Below are 11,134 nucleotides of genomic sequence, written 5' to 3'. Positions count from 1 at the left end.
CAGTCCAGTGGTATGGCTCAGACACCTGTGGAGGGTGTTGTGTTCTTTGTCAATATTCTGCCATTGTACTTGATGCCATCATTTTCTAAATGTCAGTGTTTATTTGAATTTATCTGAGCTTCAGGAGAAAATAACTATAAAACATCTTGTAACTCAGTTCTTAGTAATGCCTTAAGACCATTGATTGTGTTAAAATGAAATCTCTCCTGTGCTCTTTTTAAAGATGGGAGAGCTTGAAGCCAATCATGAAGCCATAAAGCTGGAACTAGAGAGCAAGCATGCAGAGCAGCTGCAGTGTGTGAAACAGCAGTATGAAATGTCACTCGAAGGTGAGTGAACAGTCCTGGATCAAATTATTGAAACGACATCTTTTCTCTGAAGCTGCATTATGTGAGCTGATTTGAAAATGACTCGAGTTGAGAAAGTGTATTTTTAACGTTTGATATTCCACCTCAGTTAATAAATGCATGAATTGTTTTGATTGCATCATAACATGAAATTGTTGTCAGCCTTGACTTTTTTTGTACAGTTTTTCTGAAATATGTCTGATGCCATAACACCTGTAAACTCTTTAGAGCTCCGGCAAGTCCACAATCAGGAGCGGCAGGCTTTGGACAAAACTTTGAAAGACGCAGAAGCCGCTCTATCTGTAAGCGTAACTATTTTCCCCCCTTTTATCAAAGAAATTCACACAATAGCATGTCATGACATTGGGATAACTTATGGATTGGTGAACTAGTGTGTATAAACTTCACTCAGTGACTTTCTTGTGCTGTGTACATCCACAGGGACAGATTGAAGAGCTGACTGTGGAGAACAATGCCCTCATTGAGAAGCTAACTGCAGAGGAGAACAGGAGGAAAGAGCTGGCCGAAAAGAGTCAGGTACTCGTATCTGTGTGCTTATTATAGCAGAGCTCCACTTTAGAAGCATCTCATGACTGCAATGCTGCTCGCCTCTAAGCACAAAAGGTCGGGAAGCTAATGATTACCAGAAAGAAAAATTACCAACAGAAAAGAAAATCAATGCACGTTTTCTTGAAGACCTCAGTTTTAAGAGTTGTCTACCAGGTCAATTAACCATTAACCATCCTTTACTATGTGAAACGGTGTAAACAGTAACTCTAATACATCTTTGTGTCAGCTATAGTACCACCCTCTATCTCTGCACAGTGTAGCTTTTAATTTTCGCAGAGTGCTAGCTGTTGTACAGTGACACTGCCACTCCTCATCAGTGTTAAGTGGCTGCCACATGTACTCAGTATTCAGCCCTGGCACAGTAGAGCAATTAAGGTAACTACCTCACATTAACCTGCCATTAATGGAAAAATAATAGTAACAGCTCAAAATTACTTATTCACTGTGTGTAGTTTAAATACTACCTTCATATACAGCGCATGTTTGTCATTTTTATGTAATTAAAAGACACCCAAACACTCGCAATTACTATTTGTAAAAGTGATGCACGGCGCCCTCTGTTGCGTGGTCCTGGATGTATGGCTGTGGTCATTTTTGAAGTCTTTAACAGTCCCTTAACATCTTGGCACTATGTATTTGTCCATGCAGAAGGACTCCCACACCCTCTATCTGGAGCAGGAGCTGGAAAGCCTCAAAGTGGTGCTGGATATCAAAAACAAACAGCTCCACCAGCAGGAAAAGAAGCTGATGGAGATCGACAAACTGGTGAGACCTGAAGCAGATGAAAATGATTGCTGGGCATCAAGACAACCAACGCTACTGACTCACTCAAATATTCTGGGTCGTTTTTCTTTCTTTCCAGAAAGAGAAAAATGTGAAGTTGGATGAGAGCCTTCAGAAGGTCCAGCAGGAGAATGAGGACCTCAAAGCCCGCATGGATAGACATGCTGCACTGTCAAGGTAAGAGGTCGACATATAAACTAGTATGCGCTGATGGAAACCAGACTTTGAAGCATCCGTCTCAGTTCAGACGCCTTATGACTTGAAACTGCATCAATTAAGTGCACGCTCCTCTGTGCCACACACCTTCATTATTTTCCAAAAAGTGTTCATCAATGAGCCACACCTTTGGCATGCTCCTTCCTTACAATTACTATGGACACGGTCATTTATTCTGACTCAATCCCATATACTCCATTTATATCTTCCATGGCTGAAAATAACCCCCAAAAATACACTGCTTACTCCAATTTGAGTAATGTTTGCTAAAAACTACCATTAGTCAAAAACTACAGTGTCCAGCTGTTAATTTCTGAGCCTTTAAAAAATTAAAGTAAAACTATATAACTGTGACCTTTTTTTTGTTTGTCTTTAAGAATTACATCTTCAAGAGGAAGCAGTGGGTTTAAAACAGATTAATGTATTTTTGATTTGGATTTTTCATGTGATTTGTTGACAATAAACTGAATATCACCCGTCTTGGCTTTTTTTTTTTTTTTTTTTTTTTTAGGCTTTCCAAATCAACCTCTTTAAACATCATTACAATTCAGATCTTTATTTATTCAGTATGCTTAATTTCATGTAAGTCGATATATACTGTAGGTGAGCGTTTCAGTTGACTACATTTCTAACTTGCCTGTTGTGCTGATGCATTACAGACAGCTGTCGACAGAGCAAGCAGTGCTGCAGGAATCCCTTCACAAGGAGTCGAAGGTAAACAAGCGTTTGTCAATGGAGAACGAGGAGCTGCTGTGGAAGCTCCACAACGGAGACCTGAGTAGCCCCCGCAAGGTGTCCCCCACCTCCACCTCCCCCTCCCACTCCTTCAGCTTCCAATCACCTCGCAGCTCCGGCCTGTTCTCCAGCTCTCCTGTGTCACCCAGATAACGATGGGCCCACGCTTCAAGGAAGCAGACCCTCTCGTTTGAGTTATCCCCCTGGAATAAAGAGCCATGTTTGTTTCCTTTTTACTTAGCAGCAGCCCGACAATGGCTCCTTTAGGATTGGATGAACTATTTGTACAGTGATGCTACAGACTGTAAAAAAAAAAAAAAAAAAAAAAAAACTAATAAGTTGCACAGAAGCACTTAATAAGCAAGGACACCTTGTTTTTTGCCTGTCACACCTGATAATATGGACGGGGGGAAAGGAAATCTCAGGACTTCTATGTAATTATACACTATTTTTTGTCTTTTACTTGTTGGCAGAGGCTTGTCTTTCCTGAAGCTCAACACATACAGAACATGCAGTAAAAAATACACCCATGCAGGCGTTATGACAACACATGTGCAACCCTGCTGTGTGAGAGGTCGGCAATAGAAAGTCTGAATTCGAAATATCAAATACATGGAATTGTTTCTGTTGGATTCCTGCACCATTTCTCACAGCTGACAGTCACATTGTCATATTACCAACATCCCACTGCTAGTGAGCACAGCAGGGGGTGTACAAGTCTCAATCAGTTTCTTTGAGATTATGTTTTTTGTTTTTAAGTTTGGGGTTTTTTACATTTAGGTTGGTAGGTTTAGGTTTCATTCATTCTGGCCTAAAACACGTTTTGTTTTTCATGAGTCTTTGTTTCTTTGACCATGGGACCAATCCACGTCTTTGTGCATGTGTTGGAGTCTTGTTAATCATCACCCTGAACACTCCTAATGCTTTAAAGTCAGGGTCTTTGCAAAGAGATATCCAGAATTAGCTTTACTTGTACATGTCTGAGACAGTGCCTCTTAGAAATGTATCAAAGAGTATTTTGTGTGGAATTGGTATTATTGGTGTGTTGACCCTCTTTAAATATGCAATTAATAATAAAGTATTGTGTTAAACCTGGTATATCAAGGTCAAGCTTTATAACTGTGTGATCTCCGCATGTTGACTTACAGCAGATGATGCTTATGGTTACCTAAGGGCTATATTACAGCAATTCAGTTTTTCCTGGGGCTGGAAAACTTGAACTCAGCAGGTATCAGTCCAGCCTTGTGACTGTTGTGTCTTCTAAACCACAAACATTCATATTGTAAGCTAAATTATATTCCAGAACCATAACAGCGTCTATTGAGCAAAGTGGAAACTGCAGCAAGTGTTAGATTGGGCCAAAATGAGTTCTGGGCCTGCAGATCACATTCCACATACGGAGTGCATTAGGACGTCAGCCTGGCACACAGCCCCACTTTAAACCTGATTCTCCGATTCACAACATGCTACGAAGCCAGATCAAGCCTCTGATGGCTCTCTTTCCCAGCATCATTATTTAATTTAAATGTAGCATAAAAGCTAACTAGGATTAGTCACTGATGTTTGATTAGGTGTCCAAAGCAACAGAGTGCCTGTCCAATCTGTGACTCCACTACTCAGAGCTTTTGTTTATTTTCCATCCATCGTCAACCACTTATCCTGCGTACAGGGTTGTGGGGGACTGGAGCCAATCCCAGCTGACATCAGGCGCAAGGCAGGGTACACCCTGGACAGGTCGCCAGTCCATCGCAGGGCCACACATAGACAAACCTAAGGACAATTTAGGGTCAACCTAGGCCGCATGTCTTTGGGCGGTGGTAGGAAGCCGGAGAGAACCCACACAGACACGGGGAGAACATGCAAACTCCACACAGAAAGGCCTCAGTGCTAACCACTGCACCACCGTGCCGCCCTTATTTATTTTTAAATTAACATTTATTTCAAAATTAAAATCCCTATTTGATCAATGCAGTACTTGCCTTTTGGTATCTATCCTGTAATTTAGCAGATTTAAGGATCTAGATTAAACTCTCTCTACTGTAATATTATGAAGTGTTATCAAATGTTCACAGAGATGTTCCGAAGATTTAAGGTCTCTGGGAAAGCCCCTCAGGTCAGCATTCCTTGCTCTTCTTGGGATAGTCTGGATTTGTGTTTGGACTCATTGTCCTGCTGCTAAATGAATCCTCCGCACAGCTTTAATCCAGAGGAAGTGTTATGCCTCTGCACAATTAGAGCTTCTTTTTGAATTGAAAAAAGTATGTGAAACCTCCCAAATACTTTTGCTGTGTTGTTTGACTGGTGGCTTTACGCATTGTTGCATAAACCTTTTACTCAGCCATGTAAGTTTCCAGCCGCAAACATGAGGCTCCAGTTTTACTTAATCTGAGGTCTTCAAATAGTGTGGTCTCTTCACCTCAGTTGTTTTGTGAAAATATTTCCAGCAACGTTCTGCTCCTCTAATTTAGCTGCAAGCTGTTTTTAAATAAATATAACAAATGACAAAATAAAAAGTGTAGTGAATCTTTATTGTGTCAGAATCTGCAATCTAAAAATACACTTAATACACTACACAATTTTAATGTATGTACATGTTGATTTCATCTGGTCTCACGGGTGTGTTAGTTGTATTGCTACAACACACTCCCATCAAACAAAACCATAACACAGGCTCCTCTGTTGGGGCTATTTAGAGATGATGTTGGTCATCACAATGGTCTCACCATGCTGGTTCTTGGCTTTACAGATGTAGCTTCCAAAGTCGATGGTCTCCATGTCTTCTACGGTCATGATGCTCTGAGAGACCCGCGTGGTGTGGCCCATACCTCTGTTAACCAGCCTCCAGGATGTTTGAATGTGAACGGGACGGTGGTCCTACGCAATAAAATAAACATGATTACTAATCATTAATTTATTTGTTGGGATTGATTCAACATGGTTTATCAACAACAACAGGACCTTAAAGTCCACCTTCAATAAAAGAAATGTTATTTGATTTTTATTACATACATTTGTATGTTTGAGTTTCACTGTGCAGAATGATGTATGTGCAGAGTTTTTTCTTCACATTTATCTGCTAAAGGGGGTTCTCCGTGCTCGCCATAAATATGAATTTAACCCGTGGATATACCACCAGGATTTTGTGACATCCCAATTATGCAACTCACACAAGTGTGTTGTGGAAACCTGGAAACTCCGGTGCACGTACACAGGACTTTTCTGTGAAGTAGGAGACATCTTTTGTCCAAAAAAGTTGAAAAAAACATTTGTATATTTATAGATTCTGGATTTCGAGGGAGAAAGAGTCATTTGTTGTGTAATTTTTAAGGGCATCAAACTTTTTTGTGGAAAATCCACGAGACAAATTTTTGTTGCAAAGTATTATTTTCATTCCTTAAAACACGTCTGGAGTGGATCTTGATGATCAGGACAGCTCCTTGATGGTGTGGCTGGTCAATTTCCGCTATGACAGATTATTAAACACATCCTAAATTATTGTTTTATATGCAGAGATATAAAGCAACTGAATGAAATCACAAACAGAAGGCAACTGTGGAGTCTAACCAAAATAATAATAAATTTATAATTTTTTCAGTGATTAATTGTCTTTAACTTTGTTATTAGTTGCATTTACTTCTCAATGATGCTATAAAAACGTCATATAGGCCAGAAAAAATGACCACTGAATGTGCCATAATTCAATTTAAAATGCTTTGTCCATTTAAATATCTTAATTTAAAGAACAAAAAATTAAATTCCAACAGCATCATTTAATTGTAAATTTGATGACTATGCGTATTGCTGCCACATCAGAAGAATAAAAATGGACCAGTATAACATGAAATGTTTATTGTTATTTTACAACAGTTATATTGTTATAATGTATAACATGAAATGTTTCATGTTATAACAACATAAATATTACATTGTTATAACAAGAATTGTTTCTTGTTCTAACATGATAAGTTTGTGTGCCGTAATAAACTGATATGTATAAACACAGGCTGCTGGCTGTTTTTTCTTGAATCAGGTTTGACTCTTGGTTTTTAATATTGCTTTTACCTGACCAGGGTAAGACCACGTGAAGCTCACGTCCACCTCTGGCTCCCCCAGCACTGTGCAGGTTACATTGATGTTGTCGCCTCCTCTCGCAGACTCCGCAGAGGCGTCAAGGCTCACAAATGGTGGCCCGCTAGGAACTGTCAACAAGAGACAGAAAAAAATATGAATGACCAAATACCTTAATATGTCTGCCTACCTACTTCTGGCATCTTAATTTAACCTAAACCACATACAATTTCCATTTCATAAATCCGCACTGTGTTTCCATTTCAGTTGGCAAGTGTCCACACATGTTTGACGGTCAAAGGCACGAGAAATTGGTTACTGATTCAACATGCATTAGCATATGTTTCTGTATTAATGACTATACTGAATCATATGTGTTTGCTGCGTCCCTACCCTCCACATAGAGCAGCTGGTACTTTGTGGAGATCTGAGGGGTGCCCTTGCTCACAGCCTTGCAGTAGAAGACCCCCTGATGCTCTAGGCTGGGATTCTGCAGGACAAACCCCTTGGTGGGGTCATAGGTCACCAGCGTCTCATTGGCTGCAATCTCCTCCGGAGGGACTTCTCTGTGCAGGGACAACTTAGCCTGCGGGTCGGTCACACGACAGGGCACCACAGCAGGCCTGTCTGGGCGCAGGTACACGATCTCAAAGTGGATGGCAGAAGGGACGAAGAGGTTGTCTTTGTCTGTTTAGAGGGACAGATGTGTGGCATCAAACAGTCAGTGTATTTCACTGCAAATAAAGTGCAGATGTGCCTTTGTTCTCAGAAATACACCTACATGAAGACAGAACATCCTGTCATAAAGATAAAAAAAATGTGTTTGATTTACAGCTATGTATTTTTGCAGAAGGCAACCCCCAGTAGCTCATTCATTATAAATCACAGCATGTTTTCAATACCACACTGTTTTTTTTAAATTGTCACTTATGACATTATTAATGGTTAATAAAGTAGGCACTAGGCAGAGCAACAAGGCTAAAAATCAGTCGAAAAAACTTTATGGCTGGTGTTTATGGCTTGATGGCTAATAATAGTTTTTAAAAATACTTCAGCCTACAGGTATAACAGTTTGATGAAATTGATGCAGATGGTTGGCCAACTTTGTGCCATTGAGACCCAACAGTCTGCAAGTTTTCATTCCAACCACAGACTCAAACCACTCCTTAAACCTATATTAACTGATTATTGGCCACTTGGGGGAAACACTTTTAAACAACACTGACGGCTGATGACACTAATTTGGCGTCGTGTTTCTGTCCACAGGGGAAATGTTAGTCCAATATTCACGCTCCATTTAGCTCTGTTTTGGTCTCCTCCAACTCCTGAGGGAAATATCAGTAACTTATAGTTAACTTGCCTGTCTGCCATTTAGTGCTGTGCAGGTAGTGTACAGTGGGTTTATCAGAGCTGGGTTTTTTGCAGAAGTCTGCCTGCTGTGACTAAACACAAGGATGATTAGAGTTGATGAGAACTATGTTTTCATGGAAGTCACCATGTTGCGGCACCATGTTTCTACAGTAGCCCAAAAGGACAAAATTCTCTACAGAGCGTGTTTCATCACTACATTGAACACGTTCACAGAAGAAGGAAGAAGAAGAAGAAGAAGAAGAAGTAGTTGTCTGGTTTGTTAGAAGTAAGAGGAGAAGAGAAATTTTGAAAAATGAAGGACCACACAAATTTAGCACAAGAGCCGACAGAGCGTGTCGCCACCGCAGCTTCTCCTGTGTGCTTGCAAAGGGAGTGGGTCGTTGGCTGCAATGCGCAACTCTCACCAATAGATGCCACTAAACTTACACTCTGAACCTTTAAGTCACAAGTGACAACATGTAAATATCCCCTTATTGCTTTGCTATTTTAGTGCAATGTGTTATGTATCATATCTAATCACCTGTGAAATAGATGTATGAGCCATAGGTGCGTTCGTGGTCCTTCTCACACTCTGTGCCATCACACACTATCACCCAGCAACTGTAGGGCCCTGTGTCAGCAGCAGAGGGCGACGTCAGGATCAGCTGACTATACTTGTCACTCTGCTTGATGCTGGAGGCGGGAAACAAAAATATAAGACTTTCACATTTAAATCAGTTTATCGCATGATAAACAACTGGTGTCTGCTTCCAGCACCTGAGGCGGGAGTCGTTGAAGGTGTCCAAGAGGGTCGGGTATGACCATCCAATAGAATTGCCTTTGCAGCGCAGCTCCATGTTCTTCCCAGGAGTCAGAGTTGTACTCTGGCCCAGGCGCAGGAAGCGTCCCTTATCTAAAACCTGGGTCAACAAGGTCTGGCCTTTCCCTCCTCCACCTTTTAGTTTGGGGTGTGGGTGTGGCATTTTTTCCCTTTTCCGGATGCGGTTCTCTCCTATGTCCTTTCTCCTCTTGACTTGTTGGCAAGCACCTGGATACACAGAGGCACAGAGGAAGGAGGGTCGGTTAGAGGGCAAGGAGCACAAATATTACAAAGATAAGTCACAAAGTCATCAGTTACTGTACTATGGCTCAATTCTTCACAGAAACAGTGTTCAGTATGTTCATCTGGAGAGCTACTCTTCGTGTTTCTCAGCTGTGACAACAGTTCAACAAGAAGTGTGAAATCCTTATTGCTGGCATAGAATGTCCAGAAGCCAGCGTCTCTTTCAGCTGCATGCTCTGTATTTCTCAGCAGGCACAGAACACACAAACCATTAAGGACAAGAACAAAATGATCAGTCTGCAGCGCAGACTTTCAGGGTTTGTTGTTTTATTCTCCAGTGCAGCCTTAATGAAAACTCAGAGGAAAGGTCAGCCGTAAAGGCCAGTTAATTAGAACCGCCTGTTGCATGCCTCAGATGCAGCTGGTTTGAGTTGGTCTGCAGTAACACTTAACAAAAACTCACACAACTTCATACAACTCTCGTGCAAACTTTCACCTTTTGCATGCATTATATAAAATTCATATATCGCAGATTGGTTGCATGTATGCCTGATGAAAGACAAATTAATGAAGTGTTTGTCTTTTCCATAAAAGAATATCCTCCTTCTTTGTGAATCTACCTCCCATTCTACGCCTATCACAGACTGGTGCACACTGCTGATACACAACCTCAGATTATCTAATCCTCCGACTTCTTCCAGGTTACACTCCAAGTTCTCATGATATCATTTTGCTTCACCCATTGATCTGTAAGACATATGTTACTCACCATTTTGGATCTCCACCCAGAGCAGAGCGATGCAAAGCACAACCCAGAGCTTCATAGTGTTCTGACAGGGTGGTCAGTGGGGTGACTGATCTGCCGGAGAGATCTGGCGACGCGCTCAGTAGGAAAAGGAGGTCAGGCTCGGAGCTTCGCTGGAACTCTGCACGCTCCAGAGCCCTGTTTAGATTTCCAGCTCCATCCTCCTCAAAGACTGAGAGGAAAGGGGTAATTTAGAGCCCATCTGTTTACTCCCTCTCCTCAGACCTGAAGAGCAGAACAACGTACTCTGGAGCCCTCTGCTGGATCTGAGTGTGAATCGTAGTGCTTTTTAAAGGATAGCTTCACATTTCTTCACAAGTCTATCAAAAAACACTAACTCACATTCCCTCATGCATATTGAAACAGTTTTTGATCTCTGTACTTGTTCCTCCTGACCAATAACCCTTCCTAACTAGTGATGTAACAGCAGGTGTGTTGCTGTTGTTGACTGCTCATGGTTAACACTTGCTGCAACATCACTAAATGGGTCTATTTTAACTTTAGTTCAGACTTAGAAAGTAGTGCTCTTCATGATTCAGATCATTTAGTGTTAGTCTGCTCCTTTCCCATAAATCTCTATATACAGAGATCATTTACTGTATAAAACTAGAAAGCATGAAATAAAAGTTGATGCTTTTCCGATCTGCATCTGGTCCCAGATCTACATGAAAATACTAGAAAACATTGCTGTTTGGTTTGTCATAGTTGTTGGACCAAGGATACTTATAGTCAGACTCGAGGCATTTTCAGAAAGACATTTCTCCTCTAAACTTCTCAAATGGTTTCAGTTAAATAGTTAAAAAGGTAAAATCATCCCATATTTCACAAAAAAAAAAACAGCCCAAGATATGAATGTACATTTGTGTAACAGTATTTTGTTTTTCTTATTTCCAACCCTGTTATCATCTCATGTATCCTCAAATTTAGCTTGTGACCTTTTGAAGGGAGCCTGAGCCTTAAGATGGGAAACACTGAACTAAACAACCTAGCAGTTGCTAACAGTAGGTATATGTAGTTAAAACTGGCTCCACCTTGACCAGCTACAACAATAAAATGCTACTTACACACTGATGCATCAGTAATGATCTAATAATGTCATATATAAAATTGCACCAGCCACAGCCATTGTTCTCCAGAACAAGTAATTTTACTTTTGATATTGTAAGTATATTTTGCAGAATAATACTTAAGTACTTT

The 11,134-nt window shown here is 40.8% G+C and overlaps 2 protein-coding genes across 2 annotated transcripts in view; one reads left to right on the top strand and one right to left on the bottom strand.

Annotated features, from left to right (window-relative positions):
* mtus1a (microtubule associated tumor suppressor 1a) overlaps positions 1-3,749 on the top strand; it is a 31,887-nt gene extending 28,138 nt beyond the window's left edge. Inside the window, exons 13-15 of the mRNA XM_046029956.1 lie at positions 1,566-1,682; positions 1,780-1,877; positions 2,576-3,749. Of these exons, the coding sequence (XP_045885912.1) occupies positions 1,566-1,682; positions 1,780-1,877; positions 2,576-2,804 (444 nt within the window). The 3' untranslated portion in view covers positions 2,805-3,749. The remainder of the gene's footprint in view (positions 1-1,565; positions 1,683-1,779; positions 1,878-2,575) is intronic.
* Positions 3,750-5,160: 1,411 nt separating this feature from the next.
* On the bottom strand, positions 5,161-10,128 carry pdgfrl (platelet-derived growth factor receptor-like). The gene is made up of 6 exons (XM_046030865.1): positions 9,902-10,128; positions 8,847-9,117; positions 8,611-8,762; positions 7,113-7,406; positions 6,714-6,850; positions 5,161-5,525 (listed from the first exon to the last, which is right to left on the bottom strand). Exons 1-6 carry the CDS (start codon positions 9,954-9,956, stop codon positions 5,337-5,339), a joined length of 1,098 nt encoding a protein of 365 aa, XP_045886821.1. The 5' UTR covers positions 9,957-10,128; the 3' UTR covers positions 5,161-5,336.
* Between the last annotated feature and the right edge of the window lie 1,006 nt (positions 10,129-11,134).

This window comes from Micropterus dolomieu, linkage group LG19 (assembly GCF_021292245.1).
Source record: "Micropterus dolomieu isolate WLL.071019.BEF.003 ecotype Adirondacks linkage group LG19, ASM2129224v1, whole genome shotgun sequence".
In the NCBI taxonomy this organism is placed as follows: domain Eukaryota; kingdom Metazoa; phylum Chordata; class Actinopteri; order Centrarchiformes; family Centrarchidae; genus Micropterus; species Micropterus dolomieu.
Note: the sequence above shows the minus strand (reverse complement) of the source record. Positions and strands in the feature narration are given on the sequence as shown.